We start from the raw sequence: 20,840 nt of genomic DNA, 5'->3' as shown, positions 1-20,840 counted from the left end.
AATTGAGTTTAACACCGCTTTGAACAGTATTCCAGTGATATCACGATGTGCCAACTGACCAGGGGGGGGGGGGAAACAGGAGATGATGGAGGAATTATTAACCACTTCGGGGAAACCCACGAGCAGGATATGGTGCTGGAAGAACTAGAAACATAATCGGAGCACACCGGGATTCGAACTCATGATCATAGGTTTCTTGCGTGCCAAAGGGACACCACTCTGCACAGCGGGTTGTGGCCCCTTGGACGACCGGGCCACCCGTGTCCCTGTGTGGTACGCCCAGACGTTCAATTGTTAAATTACTAAAGACAGGGAGCGCGAAAGTTGTCATGTATACCCGATATTTCACAACTACACACAGGGGCATCCACTCGTCGGAGGCGCAGGTGTTCACTATACAGAGTTACATCCCTTGTTCGTGCATTGGTTATTGATTATTGAATTATGTTTTATTCGCGCGTTTCATAACCCCTGTTAATCCATGCATCCATGCTCCAATGTTTTATTAAAGTGGTAATTTCTACGACCTGTGTCACTTTGTGCTGAAAAATATTGTTCAAAGCGGCGTAAGCCCCAACTAGTGTGAGTGAGTGAGTGAGTGAGTGAGTATGGCTTTACGCCGCTTTTTGCAATATTCCAGCAATATCACGGCGGGGGACACCAGTAATGGTCTTCATACATTGAACCCATGTCGGGAATCGAACCCGGGTCCTCGGCGCGACGGACGAACGCTTCAACCACTAGGCTACCCGACCGCCCCTAAGCCCAATCTAACTCAATGTGTTCATGTCGTCAGATGAGCGGTGGTTGGAGCATGTACATTTGGTTGACGCACGCTCCAGATGACTCCTGACTTCCCTGACGAACCCGCCGAAATAATCTATATCACCACACATTGATTTCCGATACATTGATGGATGCGTCTTCTTAATAACTGTAAATAATATTTCGGTGTAAATTCTTAATTGTACCATCAACGACGTGTGGGGGTTGTTTTTATATAAAACGTCAATGACAGAGAATAACCAGTCTCGATTGTCCACCAAAACAGATTCCGTTCGCCGTAAAAGGCTAAATAGCGGTGAAATATATGAAGGGTCATTGAAAATCATTGACACCAGGTGTTCGCGAAAACGGTAAGCATGTCCTGCACCCTCCGGTCACAATTTGCATAAAGATAGCCAATCTACGCAAAACGTCGCTTCTTGGTATTATTATGTATATGTTTTGGCCAGTCCAAGTGACAGATTCTGCATCGTTATCAGTATCTGACATTGTCACATTTGTGACAACCAATACAAGTGTTTAATCTTCTGGCTTATCAACCGTTCATTGTTAATATGCATAAAGCACTGGCAACATCCAGTCCCCGAGTGAGCTGAATACTCTGCAGGCACCTGTTGTTGACGATAATAGATGCAATCAGGTGTGGTGGTGATAGATGCAACATTGCGTGGAAGCCGGGTGTTTGTTTACTTACTTGCAGTTATTATGGACACATAGATTTATTTATTTACTGCAGATTTTACAGTTATTATATGTTAAAATAAACTGCAAAAACAGTGGGATATCCTCGGAAATAACTTAAAATTTCCAACATGCATTTTATTTAATTTTAATCTGCAAATAATAACAATGGGTGGGTTCGACTAGGCAGCGCTTCCTTCGAGAAGTCCCATCCGCTGTCTTGTCTGTGTGGAGAGGGGGCAAGGGCCCTGAGCTGATGATAGCCAAACCAACCTGACTGAGCCAGGATCACCCACAATGAGCCTTATTTCTCTTGGAAGAAAATCACCTTGCAACAATGTAATTTTTGCTGCAAACAATTTTCCTTTTTTTCCAACAATCTGAAGCATAAATAATTTTTCAAAGAATTTTCGGGGGCAATTTTTTTTTTCGAAAAATTACCCCCGACCCCTCCCCACTCCTAAGAAACTCTCAGGAGCCAAGCTCTCGAGGGAGATACTTTGTTTTTGTTGTTTCTGGACAGAGTCCTACAATTGCTGTATAAACCTTTCGTTGCAAGAATTCTACTCATTTGTTAATTGACAAGCACCAAAGTGTCACCCCTCACTGATACTAATTGTTCCACATTGTTCCCACTGTTAAGAAACAGCAGAGCATTAGTTAAAGGTTTTATTTGACTTAGACAGGATTTATTATCGACCTTTTATCGACTTCGTGACATCTCTTTCTAATTTACATCTGATAACAACCTTACAGTGTTGGATTTTGTATAAAATGATCCCTCGGACTCGATCCTCCTTCATTCAACATTGGTTTTAGACGCCTGATCCGAGATGGGCCCGGGGACGAAGGTTGCCATCATTGGTGCAGGTGTATCAGGTCTCGTTGCGGTGAAGTCTTGCCTGGAGGGAGACCTCCAACCCTTTTGCTATGAACAGTTTGACAACATCGGTGAGAATACACGTTACGGTGTCTGCAGTGAGTGGGTATGGTTACACCCGGCATTTAGCAATATTCCAGTAATAGCACGGCGGGACACACCGGAAATTGGCTTCACATTGTAGCCATATGGGGAATCGAACCCGGGGCTTCGGCGTGACGAGGGAACGTTATATTTGGTTGGTTGGTTTGTTGTTTAACGCCGCATCAGCAATATTCCAGCTATATGACGGCGGTCTGTAAATAATCGAGTATGGACCAGACAACCCAGTGATTAATATCATGAGCATCGATCCACGCAATTGGGATCGATGATATGCATCAACCAAGTCAGCGAGCCCGACAACCCGATCCTGTTAGTCGCCTCTTACGACAAGCATGGGTTGCTGAAGATCTATTCTACCCCGGATCTTCACGGGTCAGGGAACCACTTAGCTACCCCACCGCCCCCCAGGGAACCACTTAGCTACCCCACCGCCCCATACGGAGTCCGTAAACTCGATAAATTCAGATAAGGAGTAACGCAACCTGCAAGACACTCAAAAAATATTACTTGACAAACAAATTTAAAGCGTGAGACCTTTCAGTATACCGCTCAAAAGAAGTTAAAGAACACGCATCTGTAGTTAAGCTTTACCGAATTTTGAATTATGTACCACTGATCAAACATCTTTTGAGCAAGAGTCTTGTGATGCTCTTGGTAGAAAGAGCATGCCCGATTGAACCTCAGAAGTTGTGAAATGTCATTATCAATACAATTGAACATAAATATATATATATGTAACAAAACTGTATCCACGCATGGCAGTGCTGACTAGATTAACAGTGAATCATGTGTCTCCCTGCTTCTTTTGACCCTTGAGGATCCGAGGTAGAATAGGTCTACAGCAACCTATGCTTGCAGTAAAAGGTGACTATTTTTGTCGTGAGACGCGGCTAACGGGATCGGGTGTTGATTCATGTCATCGTATCCAAATTGCGTGGATCGATGCTCATGATGTCAAAAACCGTCGTCATATAGGTGGAATATTGCTGAGTGCGGCTTTAAACAAACAAACTTGTTTCGACAAATTGTCGCTTCCAAAAACTTTGGATACTTTTCTTTCCCTCGTGACAAGCTACGAATTTGGATATTCGTTTGAAAGCATTATGTGCTAACTATTTAAAATATGGTGTGAATATCACTTTAAAGTCACACGTAAAGTGTCTAACTGTCTTAAAAAAATGTTACAGACAGAGAACAATACTAATTTCTCAGATTATAAACTGCCGGACAAAAGAAAGTATAAACTTGAAAATCGAATTTGACCAAGACATTAGAAATGTTATCAAAAAGTTACTAGGCTTGAAACAGTCGCCGAAACGCTGCAAACTTAAGGTTCAAAACATATCTCTGATACCCGCATCAAATACATCACCATCAAAAAAGAATTTCTTTTTTAGCCACAATCAAACATGGGTGTGTAGTTTCTTTTCCCGGCAATATATAATGCACCTTCTTTTAAAGTTTAAAGACTCGACGTCATGTTCTTGTGTTACTGTTGAGGACTTACAAATTCAATAATGGCGATCGATCATTTTTTCAAAGGAGGTTTATGGAGCCCCACAGAAAAGTACAGAGAAGGCCAGGGTGCAAGGGCCTATGAGAACCTCGTCTCCATCTTCTCCAAGGACATGTTCGCCTTCAGTGACTTTCCATTCTCCCAGGACACACCTCCTTGTCTAACAAACGCCACAATATTCAAATACCTCCAACGTTACTGTGATGAAAACAACCTCAGAAAGCATATAAGACTTGGAACGAAAGTTAAGAAAATCCGAAGGTCTGGTGATTATGAGTTAAGCGGAAAATGGGTAGTGGAGGCGGAAGATAGTGAAGGGGTGGACACTTCTACCTATGACTACCTGTTAATCTGTTCTGGCTTCTTCAAGAATGGCCGAATACCAGATATTGATGGACTAGCTACCTTTCTTGGACCCATAGATCATTCCAAGACATTTTGGAACGGTCAGAAGTACAGAGAGAAAACTGTGCTGGTTGTTGGTAGGTAATGTTTCTTTCCGTGATCATAGAGATTATCATCATATTCTAATGACAAAACGTTATTTGGATATTTTTGAAAATATTAACCTAACACTATCAAACAAATGAGTGAGTATTTTTTACGCCGCATTTAGCAATGTTCCATCACTATCTCGGCGGGGGACACCAGAAATGTGCTTCACACATTGTACCCACGTGGGGGCGCGAACCCGTGTCTTCGGCGTAACCCACCGCTCCAATCAAACTGGTGACGCCAGTTTTAGTACTGTAATGAAGTTTGTCGCAATACGGTGTGAATCTCGAAAGTGAGGTTGCATTACACAATACAACCACATCACACATGCCTTGTTTTGAGTTCGCTTGAACTCACCACAAAGATTAGAGTCCATATCAAAACATTCGAAAACAAACTTGCACCAATTAAACTAACACTGGTTTCAGATAATATCCCTTTATCATATAATGGGCAGGTTTATCGGCAGGATAATGCCAACGGATATCCGTTGGGGTCATACGCGGATGGAGATGCAAATATCAAAGGTCAAGTAGGGACTACTTTCACTGTTTACAAACAAACATGGCGTCGCCCTTGTCATTCGGCGATTGAGTCAGAATTAACCATCGGGAATCTGGAGAAACGACTGGGATAATTGCTATCATTATCAAAGAGGGAGAGACGGGTAGCCCAGTGGTTAAAGCGTTCGCGCTTCATCCCGAAGACCCGGGTTCGATTCCCGACATGGGTACAATATGTGAAGCCAATTTTTGGTGTCCCCCGCCGTGATATTGCTGGAATATTGCTAAAAGCGGCGTAAAACTATACTCACTGACACTGTATTAGTCCAGTTTAGCTGCTGTTATGCACTAACTAAAAAACATCAAAATAACATTAAATATTACACGTTGAGGGTTGGGCAGATGGATCAAGGGGATCCATACATTCTCTTCTTTATGTATTAATGTGATATTTCTTACTTCCTATCAGGTAACTCTAACTCAGCAGGAGAAATTGCAGTAGAAATATCAAAGTACGCAAAAAAAGTGAGTAGACCACCCACACCCGCCACCATCACCCATCCCTACCCCCACCCCCCACAAACAATTGTGTGTAAATATGGAAACCTATGATTGTGGGTTCGAATCCCGGTTCGCTCCGATTATGTTCCTAGGTTTGTCAGCACCGTGCTCGTGGGTTTCACCGAAGTGGAAAACGTCTGAGACCTGCATCACTTTGGGTTTGCCTCCCACATTAAGCTGACACGCCGAGATATAACTGGAATACTGTAAAAAGCGGTGTTAAACCCAAATCAGTCACTCACTGTCTTTCTGAATACTGACTCCGTTCACCGTGGGTACTGCCTGTATTTTAAAGTATCGATATTTCTATCAAGTAGTATCTTTGATCGTACTTGAAGACCGCAATTACGTCAAAGGCGCTGCCATTTTATGGTTACGGGAGTTATATATCTGATACAGTTACATTGAGTAATAATACTATCTACAGGTGTACCTGAGCGTTGGACAAGGGACATGGGTATTGCCCCGTGTGGCAACAGGAGGCAGGCCTCTAGACCAGCTGCTGTACCGAAGGTCCAACTACAAGAGTCTGGCAAAACTGGACGGTCTTATGTGTAGCATCGCCAACTCCCGCATCAACCACAACACATCTGGGCTGGCCCCACCCCGACCGCCATCTCAGGGCAGAACCATGATCAATGATGATATCCAGCTGCACATCTTATGTGGTAAAATCGTCATTGTTGGACAGTTAATACGCCTTGGTGAACAAGAGGCTGAATTTGATGACAGAGCTCTGGTAAAGAGCGTGGATGCCATTTTGTTTGCGACCGGATACGACTGGAACTTAGAGTTTCTGGATGAGAACATTGATGGGGGTAAGAATACTTTCTACAACCACTGCTACTGCTGCTACTACTACTGCTGCTTCTACTCAGGAACCGTTTATTGTGGTTTCGCTTTGATTTTGTTTCTAGGCTTGTCAGCACCATACCCGTGCTCGTGGGTTTCACCGAAGTGGTAAACGTCTGAGACCTGCACCACTTCGGGCTTTCCTCCCACATTAAGCTGACGCGCCGCGATATAACTGGGATACTGTTAAAAGCGACGTTAAACCCAACTCACTCACTCATGATCACTCTCTACTACTTCTCCTGCTGCTTGTACTCCTGATGCTTATACCCGTTCTGCTACAACTATTTCTACGACTACTACTACGACTACATCTACAGATGATGCTGCTACTCCTTATACGGCGACTTCTTCTACTACTACTACTACTACTACTACGACTACTACTGCTACTGCAAATACTACTGCGACTGCTACCGCTGCTAAACTATAGCTGATACGACCTTTGATATTAACTCACCAACAAACGCAACGACAACTAATATTCTGCGACTTCGACATTTTCTACTAATACTACAACTACTATCGCTGTTATTACTTTCATTCCACCAAGCATATACCTTTCCCATAGTGTTCATCTACACTTCTGTCGTCGTCTCCTTCGTCGTGTTGCTAGGCAACGTCACACATTCCCAATCCCCGTGAAGATCTGGGTTAAAATTAGTCTCCAGCAACCCATGCTTGTCAAGTCATAATCAATCTCCACACTCCCAACTGCAACCAATCATAACAATACTGTGAGTGGAAGTCTAATTAAAAGTATGTTTTAAACACCTTCGATAGTTCTACATGCATTTAATCAAACTGACGTGGATTGTATTATTCTTTTTCATTTCAGACAAAGGAAACCTTCCATTTTATAAGATGATGTTCCCCGTTTCGTTGCCCAAACAGAGCCTTGCGGTGATTGGGTGCGTGGACCCAGAGGGACCCATCCCCCCGGTAACAGAGCTGCAGTGCCGACTGGCTGTCCGAGTGTTCAACGGGAAACACAAGCTGCCCCGCCTCAAGGTCATGCTGAAAGATATCAAAAAGTGGGATGACTACGTTCTGGAGAAATTTGGCCGTTTTAAATACAGGGTATGTACTTTGATGTCCATCTCCCCGAGGCAAGAGAGTTAACTGACTATGAAAGTCCAGTTTCCACCCTTGCCGAACTAGGCAAGAATTATGGAGTTACAGTTTGGCTGGACTAACGAGTCTATGCATAGTCCAATCAAAATCGCGCACCGATTTCGAATTTCCGGTTCGTAAACTGTCGTGCAGATTTCGGTCGATTGCAGGATTTGCAAAGCATGTGCACCGCCAACTCGTTGTCAGCAGATATTTTCCCAATCTTATCATGTTTTTAATCAAGGTGCTCACGTGATTTGATGCATTTCGCGATGTAAGACCCGTGTTATCACAATATAGATCTTGATAATCGATCAGATCGTCCTGACTCGGCGGCACCATTTTGTGTGAAGCAAACGCAAGTGATACGAGAGGTGGAATCTGATTGATCCATAGGAGAGGCTCAGAAGGGACATAACTGGTAATAGCCACTAGTGGCGCTACGATCGAGCCCAGTAATTCCAGCCTAGTTCGGCAAGGGTGGAAACTGGACTTTTAAAGTCAGTTTACTCTCTTGCCTCGGGAAGATGCTTGATGTCCTGTCTGTTAACAAACCTCCTATCGTTTGGCACAGGGTTGAGCCAGTCGTGTGATTGGAGGGTGCAGGGGTGGTTTAATGTGACATAATTTGATGTGCAGAGTTGTGTCCCTTACGCGTGGCAGGGGCCGATGAAAGTGGTAAACGACTACGACTTGAATTATATCTTTCCACATTATGCCGAAAACCATCAATACTGAGTGTTTCTAAAATATTGCTACTGCGTCGTAAAATATACTACTCCACTTTAGATAGGGATATTTTATTATCTGTCCATGATACGCAAACTGATTCTCATAATATTTCATGCGCATGTTTAAATTATCTGATATAACTGATTATCCCTATCAAACGGTGAACAGTATATGCCATGACGGTCTTCAGCAACCCATGCTTGACCTATGCTTGTCGTAAGAGGCGACTCGCGTGATCGGGTGGTCAGGCTCGCTGACTTTGTTGATGTCATCGTATCCCAGTTGCGTAGATCGATGCTCATTATGTCAATCATTGATTGTCTGGTCCAGACACGATTACTTACAGCCCGCCGTCATATAGCTGGAATATTGCTGAGTGCGGCGTTAAACAACAAACAAACAAACTGTTAAAACAACAAATATTACAAGATCAATGTATTTTGTGTTGTAGCTTCCCCATATTCCCTACCGTGACGAGTTGGCCCAGGAACTGGGCGTCACCCCTTCCTGGGGGGATCTGATAAGGGCCGGGCCCTGGCTGGCCTACCAGTACTTCTTTGGTCCTGCCTTCTCTTATTTCCACCGTATCTGGGGTCCAAACACATGGCCGGGCGCAAAATCAGCGATCTTCAGCGCTTTAGATAACGGACTTAACACTCGACAAACCGTGAAGGTGCAAAGTCAAACAGACAGAAACAGACTTTAGCTTACATTTTTATGGATGTTCACATAAAAATCTTTTTGTTTTTCTCTGATGAATGGCGGGGAGTCGAACCCAGGTCTTCCACGTGGCAAGCGAGCTGCCAGGCTTCAACAACCGCAAACTGTTTAACTGCAGTATATTTAATGAATCAATAAATATTTGCCGAGTATTCGTGTTCAAAGTTTCCACGTAATAAACTTGACTCCGTAATAAGATTCGCCATCAATAACATTTCGTTATACAAGATGCAGATTATTTCGTTTACGTGAGGAAGGTCGGGTAGCCTAGTGGTCAAAGCGTTCGCTCGTCACGCCCAAGACCCGGGTTCGATTCTCCACATGGCAACAATGTGTGAAACCCGTTTATCTTGTCCCCTGCCTTGATATTGTTGGAATATTGCTAAAAGCAATTCACTCACTGATGCAACTGGAGCATCGCGGAGTGTAAGACGCCTCTTCATATTTTCTGCAGGTAGGGATGCCTTCATTTGAAACATACATTTCGCAAGGACGTTTTTATCCATAAATGTTGCAGTTGGGACAGCAGAGTGTCTCTTTAAATGTGCTACTTTTCGTGGACCATTATATAACTAAATCTTATTTAAACCACTAATCTTACTTAATTATCTACACCTTTTTTGTTTGTTTGTTTGTTGTTTTACGCCGCAATCAGCAATATTCCAGCTATATGACGGCGGTCTGTAAAATAATCGAGTCTGGACCAGACAATCCAGTGATTGACATCATGAACACCGATCCAGGCAATTGGGATCGATGACATGTATCAACCAAGTCAGCGAGCCTGACCACCCGATCCCGTTAGTCGCCTTTTACGACAAGCATAGTCGCCTTTTACGGCAAGTATGGGTTGCTGAAGACCTATTCTACCCCGCAATCTTCACGGGTCCTGTTTGAGTGTTGAGCTTTGACGTTGTTCACCTGCAGTGTTCCACAAAGAGTTGTGTCTTTACGGTTTGTGTGGTCTTCTTCTTTTTTATTTTGTTTGATTTCATGCACCTTCTGTTTGAGGCAACGAGATCGGGCACAAGTGGGGACAACTCTTATGAACTTTGCTCCCCACCCTGAAAAGACGTTGCCAAGGTTACCATACTTCTCCAGATTGAGCACGTGTCGTTTGTTTCAGCGTCAAGTGCACGAGGAGTGCGTGCACGTGTTAATGTCACTAAGTTGATAGTTGAGGCTGCTAGTTTGACAACGGTTTATACTGCGTTTTAAATGCACTATGAGCGTCTGTTTGTATGTCACAAACGAACCTAATAAACAAAGCGTTATCCTTCCGTCTTTTCACGGATGCAAAGGTATAAGATGTAATTTGAAAAGACACCCTTATCACAGGCCAACCTACTTCCTATGTTTACAAAAGAATCGCACAATGAGAGCAATATTGGTTGCAGACACTCACTCACGGAAACACGGCGTCACGCATGTCAGAAAGAGCGGTCCCAGTATTTATTTATAGGTACAGTAGAACACGTTCAAACGAACAGTTTGCAGTTTCCTGTAGAGCACGTGCGCGATGTTCAAAGCACCGTGCGCGGTTCTGTCACAGGCGTCAGCGCTGCTTTCGGGTGAGGACTGCAACTGTACAAATTGTTCCAGGTTAGTATCACTGTTTCTGCATCCATAATACTGATGGCCGCGTTCACGCTCGTTCTTCATAAGCATTGCGAGAGCATCATACTCCTAGAGTTCAACGACATACATTCACAATCCCCGCAAACATGTTGACAGTTCCACCCATGCAAATTGATTCAGTCCCAGAGCAGGTCTCGTCTCGTTTCGTGTGTAAAAGTAGTCGTACAGGTAACAGCTTTTGATCGGTGCGGTCTGAAATGTTGTGCTGTTGTCTCAAGTATCAACAAGGAGAGAACTATTGGAGAAGTCAAACTTGAACGTATATCTAAATCTGGTTTTGCGCTTATGATGGATTCGGAATTGGAGAGGGCGACAATAGTTTGTTGTTACAAAGGGGGGAAGGGCATCGCAAATGTTAAAAGTATTTTTGCTCTGTCGTAAAATGACTATTTACTATGTCAATAACATGAGGTATCTGATTACTTACAAATTCAAAGCATTTGACAGACGTGTGAGTGGAATCAACCCTGTTTTGGCCACTTTGAAGATTTCAGTTATAGGGTCGTCATCGCAGGGAAACCGAGTATCACCTGACACACGTGTAGGAACAATACTGTTCCCGTGAAGACCAGTGTTGCAATTGGTCAGCACCATGCTTGTCGTAATGGGCGTCTAACGGCATCAGGTGGTCAGGCTCCTGACTTGGTTGAAGCATGTCATCTATCCCAATTGCGTGGATCGATGCTCATGATATCAATCACTGGATTGTCTGGTCCAGACTCGATTATTTACAGACCGCCGTCATATACCTAGAATATTGCTGAGTGCGGCGTTAAATAACAAAGGAACAACTACCACGAGCAGGAACAATAACATATGTAAGAAAGACACTGCCACACGTGCAGGAACAATAGATTACTGAGTCATGACTTATGATGAGGATTACTGTTGATCATTGACAGGATCGTCAGTACTTTATACATGAATTGCTTATTTCAGTTCATGCAAAACACGACCGCCCTCGTGGTCTTGTGGCAGAGCGTTCGCCCGGAGAGCGGAAGGTCCGGGGTCCGACCCTACGTCATACAAAAACACGTGAAAAGATGGTACTTCTTGGTACCTTTGCTAGCGTTCTGCATTAAGGGGCTAAAACAAGGAATGGTCAGCTCGGAGTGGGGTATTCATGTTAAACTGTAGCATGGTATCTCAGTGGGCTAGCACCGTAAAATCAGGATTAGTCTGGACAAGTTAAAGCAGCCACACACACACACGTGCATGCACGTTGCTATACAAGTGCCATAATCTTCATTTCATTTCACCTCACCTCACCTCACCTCACCTCACCTCATGTAAAACACTCCGGACACAATGAACGTAAGCTCAAATCACACTCCTTTTTTTAAGTTTATATGTTCCTCCCCGGCAACTAGGCTGCAGGGACCTCGTCCCCGCGTTATTCCGCAGACAAAAAATATAAATTCTGCGATCAATTTGTGTAAATTCTGCAACCACATTTTGATAATTCTGCACACAATTTTACAAACTTTAAAGCGTCGGTTTTGTAAATTTCGTAGTTTTGTACCTGTTTGACTTGTGGTAGGTGTTTCAATGATGAACACATCCACGGCTAGAATATCTAGTTGATGTGAATCTGGAGATCACGAGTGTAAGTACACCGATACGCACTTGCGATAATAATACAAAAGTCAACTTCACTACAAAACGATATAAATATCCGGTTTCACGTTTAAAACCAGCATTTTCTCACATGTTAAAACTCTGCAGTGTATTTGATGACGAATTCTGCGGAAGATAAATGTGAAATTCTACACGAGTTCTGCACAAAATGTGGTTTTCTGCGAGATATAGACATTTCTGCACTGAGTGGTCATTTCCGCAAAATACTCCGCGATTCTGCGGGATCGCAGAAAACAGCAGGGTCTGGTTCTATTGTTCCCCGAGACAGACATATCTATTCAGTAATTATCCGCAATACATGAGCATCCATATAGTTGTATCAGAGCTTCGTGCATATAATATATAATATAGCGATACGAACCTTTATTAAATTTATGATATATTGTAATAATATTACATTATTAAATTTCTTCTCTCAGCTTTTAACTCTGACTAAAAAATCCTTATGACATGATACGTTTTGTTGTGTTGATGATATTATTCGGATTCTGTTTTCAGAATTTAAGTTATTTGTGATATATTGTGTAAAATACTCACGCCTATTGGTCATGCATCGTTCGCAAATAAAATCATGATATTCGTATTCAACAAAATATCTGTCGTGATCGAGAGTGACTGTATGCAAAGTCTGTTTTTATATGGAATGTTTAAATGTTCACAGTTTTAACAGCCAAACTAATGCTGTTACAACAGTTAGTGAAGTACTTCAAAACAGCTGGCTAAATAAACAGGTACATATGTCAAGTGACACTGCCAGTGTCTGTGGGAGATGAATTTCACTATTTATTTCGATGTGAAGCTTTTCACCAACAGCGATATGAACTCTAAAATAAGCAACATCTGAAGTTTCCAAACCAGTCCCAATTTAAGAAACTGATGACCGCTGATATTGTTAGAGATCGAAAAAGGCCTATCTCAATTCCTTAACAATGTGTGCAATACAATTGGTAAATTGTGTTAGTATCCAGTCATCAATTCTATGAAGTGATTTGACGCGGAAAGACATGGAATGTTTGCGAACCCCCGCGCGCTCACCCCTGTTCGTTGATAATGACGCTTTGTTATTTGGCCGTGTGCGCGGAGTCAGTATACTGTGTCTGAGTGGGGTATTCATGTTAAACTGCGGTATTGTATCTCAGTGTGCTAGCACTATAAATCGGCATCGGGCCAGACGAACTGAATCGTTTGATCGTTTCCTTCGACCAGCACAGGTTACTGGAGACCAAACCCAATGGGGTTTCTCCAATGGGTACAGCAGATCTCGTTCTTGGGCGTGCCGGACAGGCAAACCGGCTTTAAACCCCAACTCACTCGTTCACTCATTCGTCACTAACCCTTTATTTTTCTGGATAATTCAACAGTATCTCACCCCCTGCTGACACAGCCAGCTATCAGATCTTTATCGATATTATCATTGAAACAGCAGTACCTTGAGTTTTTATTTCTAACGATCTCCATTTTAGACAAACGAAATCTCGCATGTTGCTGTTTTCGGTCCGGTAAATCGATATTACATTAACATAGTAATGACAGTACTTTTTGACACATTCGCATGGTTTTCGGATTTATATAAATATTTGATGCGTTGCCGGGAATATAGTATCACTCTGACGAGACTCCAGCATGAACACACCTGCTGTTTGAGAAGTCGTGTGTTCACTATAATAGATTTACATTGTGTGTGATGTAAAACATCAACGTTTGTACGACAATATTCTGACACGTTTCTGAATTATATGTTGTAATTGCAACAATATTATTTGTAGTTTGTAAAAACCGATTGGAGCCAAGGCGAAAATGGAGCCAAAGAAGCGAGCAGCGATTATTGGAGCCGGGATCTCGGGTTTAGCGGCCATCAAGTCCTGTTTAGAAGAAGGATTGGAGCCGGTGTGTCTGGAACAGTTCGATGATATCGGTAAGAAAATAGTTCATCAACTTGTCTTACTTGGTGTAAACAATCAGAATTGTTTATGACATGTCTTTTTCTCACATACATATAATTATTCAACAACAGTGAAGTCATTCATTAAGAGATGGAATTAGGCTTACAAATCGACACAGTGTTCATTTTCAAAACAATTCATAAACATGTTAAAGTTTAAAGATTTCATGAGCAAATGATAGTAATAATTAGAGAAACTGACTGGCTTTTTAGGCTCATTAGGCTCATAAATATATGGGCGGAGGGGTATCCAAGTGGTTAAAGCGTTCGCTCGTCACGTCGAAGACCCGGGTTCAATTCCCCTTGTGGGTACAATGTGTGAAGCCCATTTCTGGTGTCTGGATGTTGCCGGAATAATGCTAAATGTGGCGTAAAACCATACTAACTCACTCATTATGTATAACTTTTATAAGAACGTCAATCGATCATATATAAATATTGGATGGGACGTCAATTGAAACAGTTGGTATGTTGAAGATTGATAAAGCTCTCCCTTTATCTATAACTAAACATCAGCAAGGGCGGGCACAGCATTTTTAAAAGGGAGGGGTCCAAAATATCAGAATCCTCTCTCATATAATTTACTGCCTGCAACATACTACATTTGGTTTTTAAAAGGGGGGGGGGGGGGGGGTCCGGATCCCTCTCACATCTTACGATTCTTCACATCTCTTCTGCTTCGTTCAGATATGGTACAGTGAACAGTGAACACCAGTGCAACAAATATTATTTATTCTGCTGATATATAACTGCGAAGTGTTGAAAACGAACCATCTCACATCATTGGTCTACTATAAAACTCACCAAATTGTGTGTGTCTCTCCTTGAGTTTGTGTGTGTGTATGTCAGTGTGTGTGTCTCAGGGGGTGGGGGCGGGTAGATAGGTCCCAAGTAAGGATAAAAAAGGGTCGCGTTTCTCTGGATTCGGCGGCTCACCGCGAGTATTTACATGAATCAGAAACTGCAGGCCACGCTTGACCACTGACATTGTATTTAAGAGCCGTGGTCACTGTCTGTCCAGTTATGTTTGTTGGAATTATTGGGAGAAGAAACATTTAATTTATTTATGCAGCCTAGCCCACACCAAAATGGATCGGGTGATCAGGCTCGGTTCCCGTACGAAGTATGTTTACATGTTCCCCTTCAAGAGACTGCCTCCGTGGACTAGTGGATAGGGTGTCTGCTCAGAGGCATGCACACGCACGCACGCACGCACACGCACACGCACACGCACTCGCACTCGCATACACACAAATAATCATAAACCCCATTTCACCTCACCTCCTACTCGACATGGAACGGTACTGTTCTGTTCTTATCATTAGTTATAATTGCTTTTGTAGGTGGATTTTGGTCCCACTCTGGGGCCTTCCAAGATGGACAGGGAGCTATGGCTTTCGACAACTTAACAGCCAACACACCTAAAGACATGTTCTGCTACAGCGACTTCCCGTACGAGGATGATGTCCCGCCCTACCCGACACGCCCCTATGTGCACGAGTACCTCAACAGTTACTGCGACAAATTTGACCTCCGGAAGTACATCCATTTTAAAACTGTAACCCGGGACATCCGGGAGTCTGAAGACTATGACGTCACGGGGAAATGGGAAGTTGAGACAACAGATGGTTCCGAGGCCGTTCACATCCACATCTATGATTTTGTTTTTGTCTGTTCGGGGTATTGTTCAGATGCAAAGTTTCCCCTCATCAATGGACTTGAAACCTTTAGGGGATCAACTGAACACTCGAAGACCTTTAAGGATGGATCGAAATATGCTGACAAACGGGTTCTCGTAATTGGTAAGTAGCATTGAGTTTGCTTATGCACTTCATAGCAGAGTGAGAGAGAGAGAGAGACCTAAATTCTCTCCACATTTTAAAAGGAACACCAACCCTCGTTTTTTGTTATCACCCTGGCTGTCATTTTTATATTTTTGTTGCGTTTTGTATAGACATTTCCAGTTTGTTTATACAATTTAACAATACAAGTTGAGTTTACAACAATATCAATAGGACAAAGTGAATAAATTAAACAATAAATGGCAATAAAAGCATATCTCAAACGAGTCTATAAATGTTGCACATTTTGTAATGATAAAGTGATGATACAATTTCCGCTGTAGGAACTGGAAAGTTTGAATTCTGTGTATTTAATATTTGAATATCAGTTGCGTGAAGAGTATAAGGCCCATAGTTAAAGGGTCGGTGTTTCTTTCGGGGAATCCAAGCATTGTGTTGTTTGGTGTGTTGTACTTGCTGTCTTCAACCTTGGCAATGTGGTTGAATGGTTGAATTGGGGGTGAATGTTTTCTCTGATGTTTGTTTTCAGTTTGGATGAGTTGCGTCCCTTGGGCACGCCAGAAACCTATGATTGTGGGTTCGAATCCCGGTTTGCCCCGATTATGTTTCTAGGTTTGTCAGCACCATACCCGTGCTCGCGGATTTCACCGAAGTGGTAAACGTCTGAGACCTGCATCACTTTGCTCCCACATTGAGCTGACACGCCGTGATATAACTGTAATACTGTTAAAAGCGGCGTAAAACCCAACTCACTGACTCACTCACTCTAACATGGGAATATAATTGCTCATTGTCCACGTCACAGGTACTGGTAATTCAGCCGGAGATCTGGCAGTGACGGTATCTCACGTAGCAAAACAGGTGAGCGACAGTGTGTGGTTATTATAATATAGACTTGAAGGGGATGTGTGATGTACATTCACAGCATATCAAACAATTTTCAATTTTGAGAGTTGCAGTTTTTTGTGGGATGAAATGCTTCAGTCACGGACCAATAAATATTCAGTGATGCGTGCGTGCGTGCGTGCGTGGGAGAGTGTAAAAGATTTTTTTCTTATTATTTTATTAATTAGTATTAATTAAGTATATTTCGTGAAGAAATGACAGTAACAGACACTTAATTCAACTGACTTGTCTGTGTTCATGGGTTGATTGCAAATTCCTAAAGTTTGTCCATTTCCAAAGGATGACTGACTTGTCACAGTGAAACAGTTTGCTAAATTGATTCACGTTGTTGTGGATATGCCGCCATGACATATTGTGATATCCACAACAAAATATGTCACTCTGACGCAATTCCCTCCATGTACGACATAGAACTTATCAATCAACACTCGTATACGTGCTTAATGCCATAAGAATGTGTAGATCTAATTCTGATTCAAATTGTGTCAGATGCACGATGCTCTTCTAGTTATGACACGTGACTGTATATGTTCCAGGTTTATATGACTGTGGGGAGAGGATCCTTCATAGTGCCCCGATTGGTGGAAGGTGGCATCCCATGGAGTTATGCGACACAACGGAGAGCATTGTTACAAAATAAAAATAATTTTGCCAACATTGTTCGCGCCACAGCTAATTCCCGATTGAATCACGTCGCAACAGGAATCAACCTCACTAATTCTCTTAAGTCCTCTGCGTTGATAATTAACGATTTCTTACACATTCAAATTGTCTGTGGTCGCGTGAAGATCGTTGGCAATTTGATCCGTGTTGGTGACCATGAAGCGCAGTTTAAAGACGGCACAGTTCTGAGGGATCTTGACGCCATCTTGTTTGCAACAGGATATTTGCCTGGGTTGAAGTTTCTTTCAGACAAAGCAAAGGGAGGTAAGTGCTAAAGAACAAAACACATGTTGATATTGAATTTATGTGTGTGCAAAGACGTATTTATGCGTCTTTTGTTTGTGTGGGTGAGTTTGGTTTAAGGTATATAAAGGCTTTTGCAAACTTAATGTGGGAGGAAAGCCCGAAGTGGTGCAGACGTTAAGCAGTTTGTGAGTGGGTGAGTTGGGTTTAACGCCGCTTTTAACAGTATTCCAGTTATATCACGGCGTGTCAGCTTAAAGTGGGAGGGAAGCCGGAAGTGATGCAGGTCTCAGACGTTTACCACGGTGAAACCCACGAGCGCGTGTATGGTGCTTACAAACCTAGAAACATAATCGGGGCGAACCGGGATTCGAACCCACAATCATAGGTTTCCGGCGTGCCCAAGGGACGCAACTCTGGACAGCGAATCGCGGCGACTGGGTCACCGGTGCCCCCAGTTTGGTGAAACCAACGAACGCTGGTATGGTTCTGACAAATCTAGATACAAAATTAGGGAAAATCCCACATGCCTAAGAGACGCAACTCTGCACAGCGAATTTCAGCATTTCAGAAGAAGGTCGAGCTCCGCTTGTATCGTTCATTATGTTTTATACTTTATAAAGGGACAGACAAGCAGTACCGGTACAAGATGACCTTCCCCCTCACCTTGACGCACAACACCCTGGCCCTGATCGGCTGTTTTGAGTCCGGGTCCACAGTTATCGCGGTGACGGAGATGCAGGCGAGATGGGCGGCCAGGGTCTTTTCCGGAAGATGTCAACTTCCGGCACGAGAAACAATGATGGCGGACGTGGACAAGTGGAACAAGTTCGTCGTCAGAAAGTTTGGACGCTACAAATACAAGGTAACCCGGTATGCTTGGGTAATGACCCCCATGGACACTATTTGTCTTGTCGAATAAAACTCAAAATTGAATATTTGGAAGACCGTTTGGTCGTGGGTTGGAAAGGAATTGTCATCTAGGAAATTGAGCACAAATCAAGCGCGAATGCACCTGTTTGGGATTGGGGCTGGTGTACTTCACATGACACGCCAGAGAATAGCAATTCCAATTGTCGTAAATGGTAAAATAACGGTAAAATATATATGAATTGATCACTAAAAATCAATGATGTCACCAGGTGTTCGAGAAAAACGGGAATCATGTTCGCTCCAAGAAGTACCTGTCACCAACACAATTTGCATACAGTGCAAAAGTACAGTAAACTTCGTTTACAACGAACACGCGTATAGCGAACCGACCAATTTCGGTATATATGATGTATATGTGCTTATTACGAACTTCGACCGCCTCCGTGGTCTATTGGAAGAGCGTCCGCCCGGAGAGCGGAAGGTCCGGGGTTCGATCCCCGACCGCGTCATACCAAAAGACGTTAAAAGATGGTACTTGTTGTAACCCTGTCTGGCGCTCGGCATTAAGGGGCTAAAACAAGGACTGGTCGGCTCGGAGTCAGTATACTGTGTCTGAGTGGGGTATTCATGTTGAACTGCGGCATGGTATCTCAGTGAGCTAGCACTATAAATCGGCATCAGTCCGGACTAGTACAATAGTGCAATAATCTTGGACGCGACGTTAAACCCAAGTTCACCTCACCTCACATATTACGAACAAACATAAGTGGTCCCTTTGAGTTCGTTATAACCGTAGTTTACTGTATGTGTTTATTGTCAGACGCAGCACATCAGTTCGCCCCTTAATGGACGTGCTTATTAGTCCCTCCTTGGCCGTGTGAACCTCAAAGAGATGCGATCGTCAATGTTCTAAATGACACTACACATCAGTTTTCAGATCTGTCCAAACGGAGTTGGAATTAATCTTTTCCTTTAACCATGGATCATTTAAACTCCAGATTTGTCTTTACATGTAATAAGAAAATATATCGCTGTTATTTTGCATAATATAACGGTATCAGATGTTTATCGTCAACAGGTCCCGAATCTCATAATCCGAGACGAGATGGCAGCAGAACTGGGTGTGGCCCCCTCTTGGTGGGACCTGATCAAGGCCGGACCCCGACTCGCCTACCAGTACTACTATGGGCCTGCCTTCCCCTATTACTACCGTCTGTGGGGGCCTCATTCGTGGTGTGGAGCTGAGAAGGCCATCTACAATGCACTGGAACATGGCTACATTCCCAAACCTGTCATGACATTGAAGCCAGCCGTTTCTCAGAAGTCGAGTTCGGTTAATTTAGCGTTGACTGGCGCCGCTTTGGCGGGTGCTGTGATGTTTGGATCCTACCAGTGGAAACTTCTACAATGAAAGTCAAGATGTGAAATCCAGGTTCATATCTGTATGCTCAAAACTGTGTCTGTAAATACCTTGTTATCCACATCAAAGAAGGAACTGTTCGAAAGATGTTAATTGTACTGGCGTTGATCTATGTACTAGCTGTAGGAAATATTTTGTGAATATTTGTCCCTTTTTCTTGTGACATATATCTTGCATATTTCCTGATGGATATTTTTCTATGCTAATCCTGATGGATATGTTTCTATGAAAATCCTGATGTACAGGCGAACCTACTGACAACAAATTTGGATGTGTCGAATTCCCTATTGTCTCGAACTAATTTGGGAGACCGAAATATCCAAATTAAGCATAAAATTCCCCTGATGTATCAAGCAACGGAAAAGTCGAAATTTCTGCCAGGTCTCCACGAGTTCGAAGTATATGTTGCTAATCGTGATGGATATGTTTCTATGACAATCCTAATGAATGTGTTTCCATGATAATCCTTTTGGAGTTGCTTGTATGATTGAATATCCTTGCGGATATGCTTCTGTGATAATCCTGATTGATGTGTTTCTACGATAATCCTTATGGATATGTTTCTTGGCAATTCCTGGTGGGTGTGTTTCTATGATAACCATTGTGACAACATTTATGTATCTGGTGGCCATGTTCCACTTCAAATCTGGAAAGTGAAACTTGGCAATATAAAACAAACGAAAGGCCATACAACAACCAGTCGTCAATATCTCCCGGGTTTGAATTAACTATGTTTCTCCTTCACCCGAAAATACATATGGCTGAAATGAG

The 20,840-nt window shown here is 42.9% G+C and overlaps 2 protein-coding genes across 2 annotated transcripts; both read left to right on the top strand.

Moving 5' to 3' along the window:
* Nucleotides 1-2,300: 2,300 nt before the first annotated feature.
* Nucleotides 2,301-8,930, top strand: LOC139471583 (dimethylaniline monooxygenase [N-oxide-forming] 2-like). Its single transcript, XM_071253961.1, has 6 exons — nt 2,301-2,418; nt 3,995-4,450; nt 5,436-5,491; nt 5,955-6,345; nt 7,218-7,459; nt 8,676-8,930. The coding sequence occupies exons 1-6, from the start codon at nt 2,301-2,303 to the stop codon at nt 8,928-8,930; spliced, it is 1,518 nt and encodes a 505-aa protein (XP_071110062.1).
* Nucleotides 8,931-14,017: 5,087 nt separating this feature from the next.
* On the top strand, nt 14,018-20,060 carry LOC139471829 (flavin-containing monooxygenase 5-like). Its single transcript, XM_071254330.1, has 6 exons — nt 14,018-14,135; nt 15,506-15,964; nt 16,770-16,825; nt 17,407-17,797; nt 18,400-18,641; nt 19,728-20,060. Exons 1-6 carry the CDS (start codon nt 14,018-14,020, stop codon nt 20,058-20,060), a joined length of 1,599 nt encoding a protein of 532 aa, XP_071110431.1.
* The last annotated feature ends 780 nt before the right edge of the window (nt 20,061-20,840 follow it).

The sequence above is a fragment of the Haliotis cracherodii genome, unplaced genomic scaffold (assembly GCF_022045235.1).
Source record: "Haliotis cracherodii isolate W230 unplaced genomic scaffold, xgHalCrac1.p SCAF_23, whole genome shotgun sequence".
Classification (NCBI taxonomy): Eukaryota; Metazoa; Mollusca; class Gastropoda; order Lepetellida; family Haliotidae; genus Haliotis; species Haliotis cracherodii.
This window is presented reverse-complemented; position numbering and strand designations above follow the sequence as displayed.

Excerpts from the sequence above, each read along its gene's own strand:
- LOC139471583 (XM_071253961.1), top strand. The coding sequence starts at position 2,301 with ATGGGCCCGGGGACGAAGGTTGCCATCATTGGTGCAGGTGTATCAGGT. Across the intron at positions 2,419-3,994 it reads TGAACAGTTTGACAACATCG|GAGGTTTATGGAGCCCCACA; the intron begins GTGAGAATACAC and ends ATTTTTTCAAAG. Across the intron at positions 7,460-8,675 it reads TTGGCCGTTTTAAATACAGG|CTTCCCCATATTCCCTACCG; the intron begins GTATGTACTTTG and ends TTTGTGTTGTAG.
- LOC139471829 (XM_071254330.1), top strand. The coding sequence starts at position 14,018 with ATGGAGCCAAAGAAGCGAGCAGCGATTATTGGAGCCGGGATCTCGGGT. Across the intron at positions 16,826-17,406 it reads TATCTCACGTAGCAAAACAG|GTTTATATGACTGTGGGGAG; the intron begins GTGAGCGACAGT and ends TATATGTTCCAG. Across the intron at positions 17,798-18,399 it reads TTCAGACAAAGCAAAGGGAG|GGACAGACAAGCAGTACCGG; the intron begins GTAAGTGCTAAA and ends TACTTTATAAAG.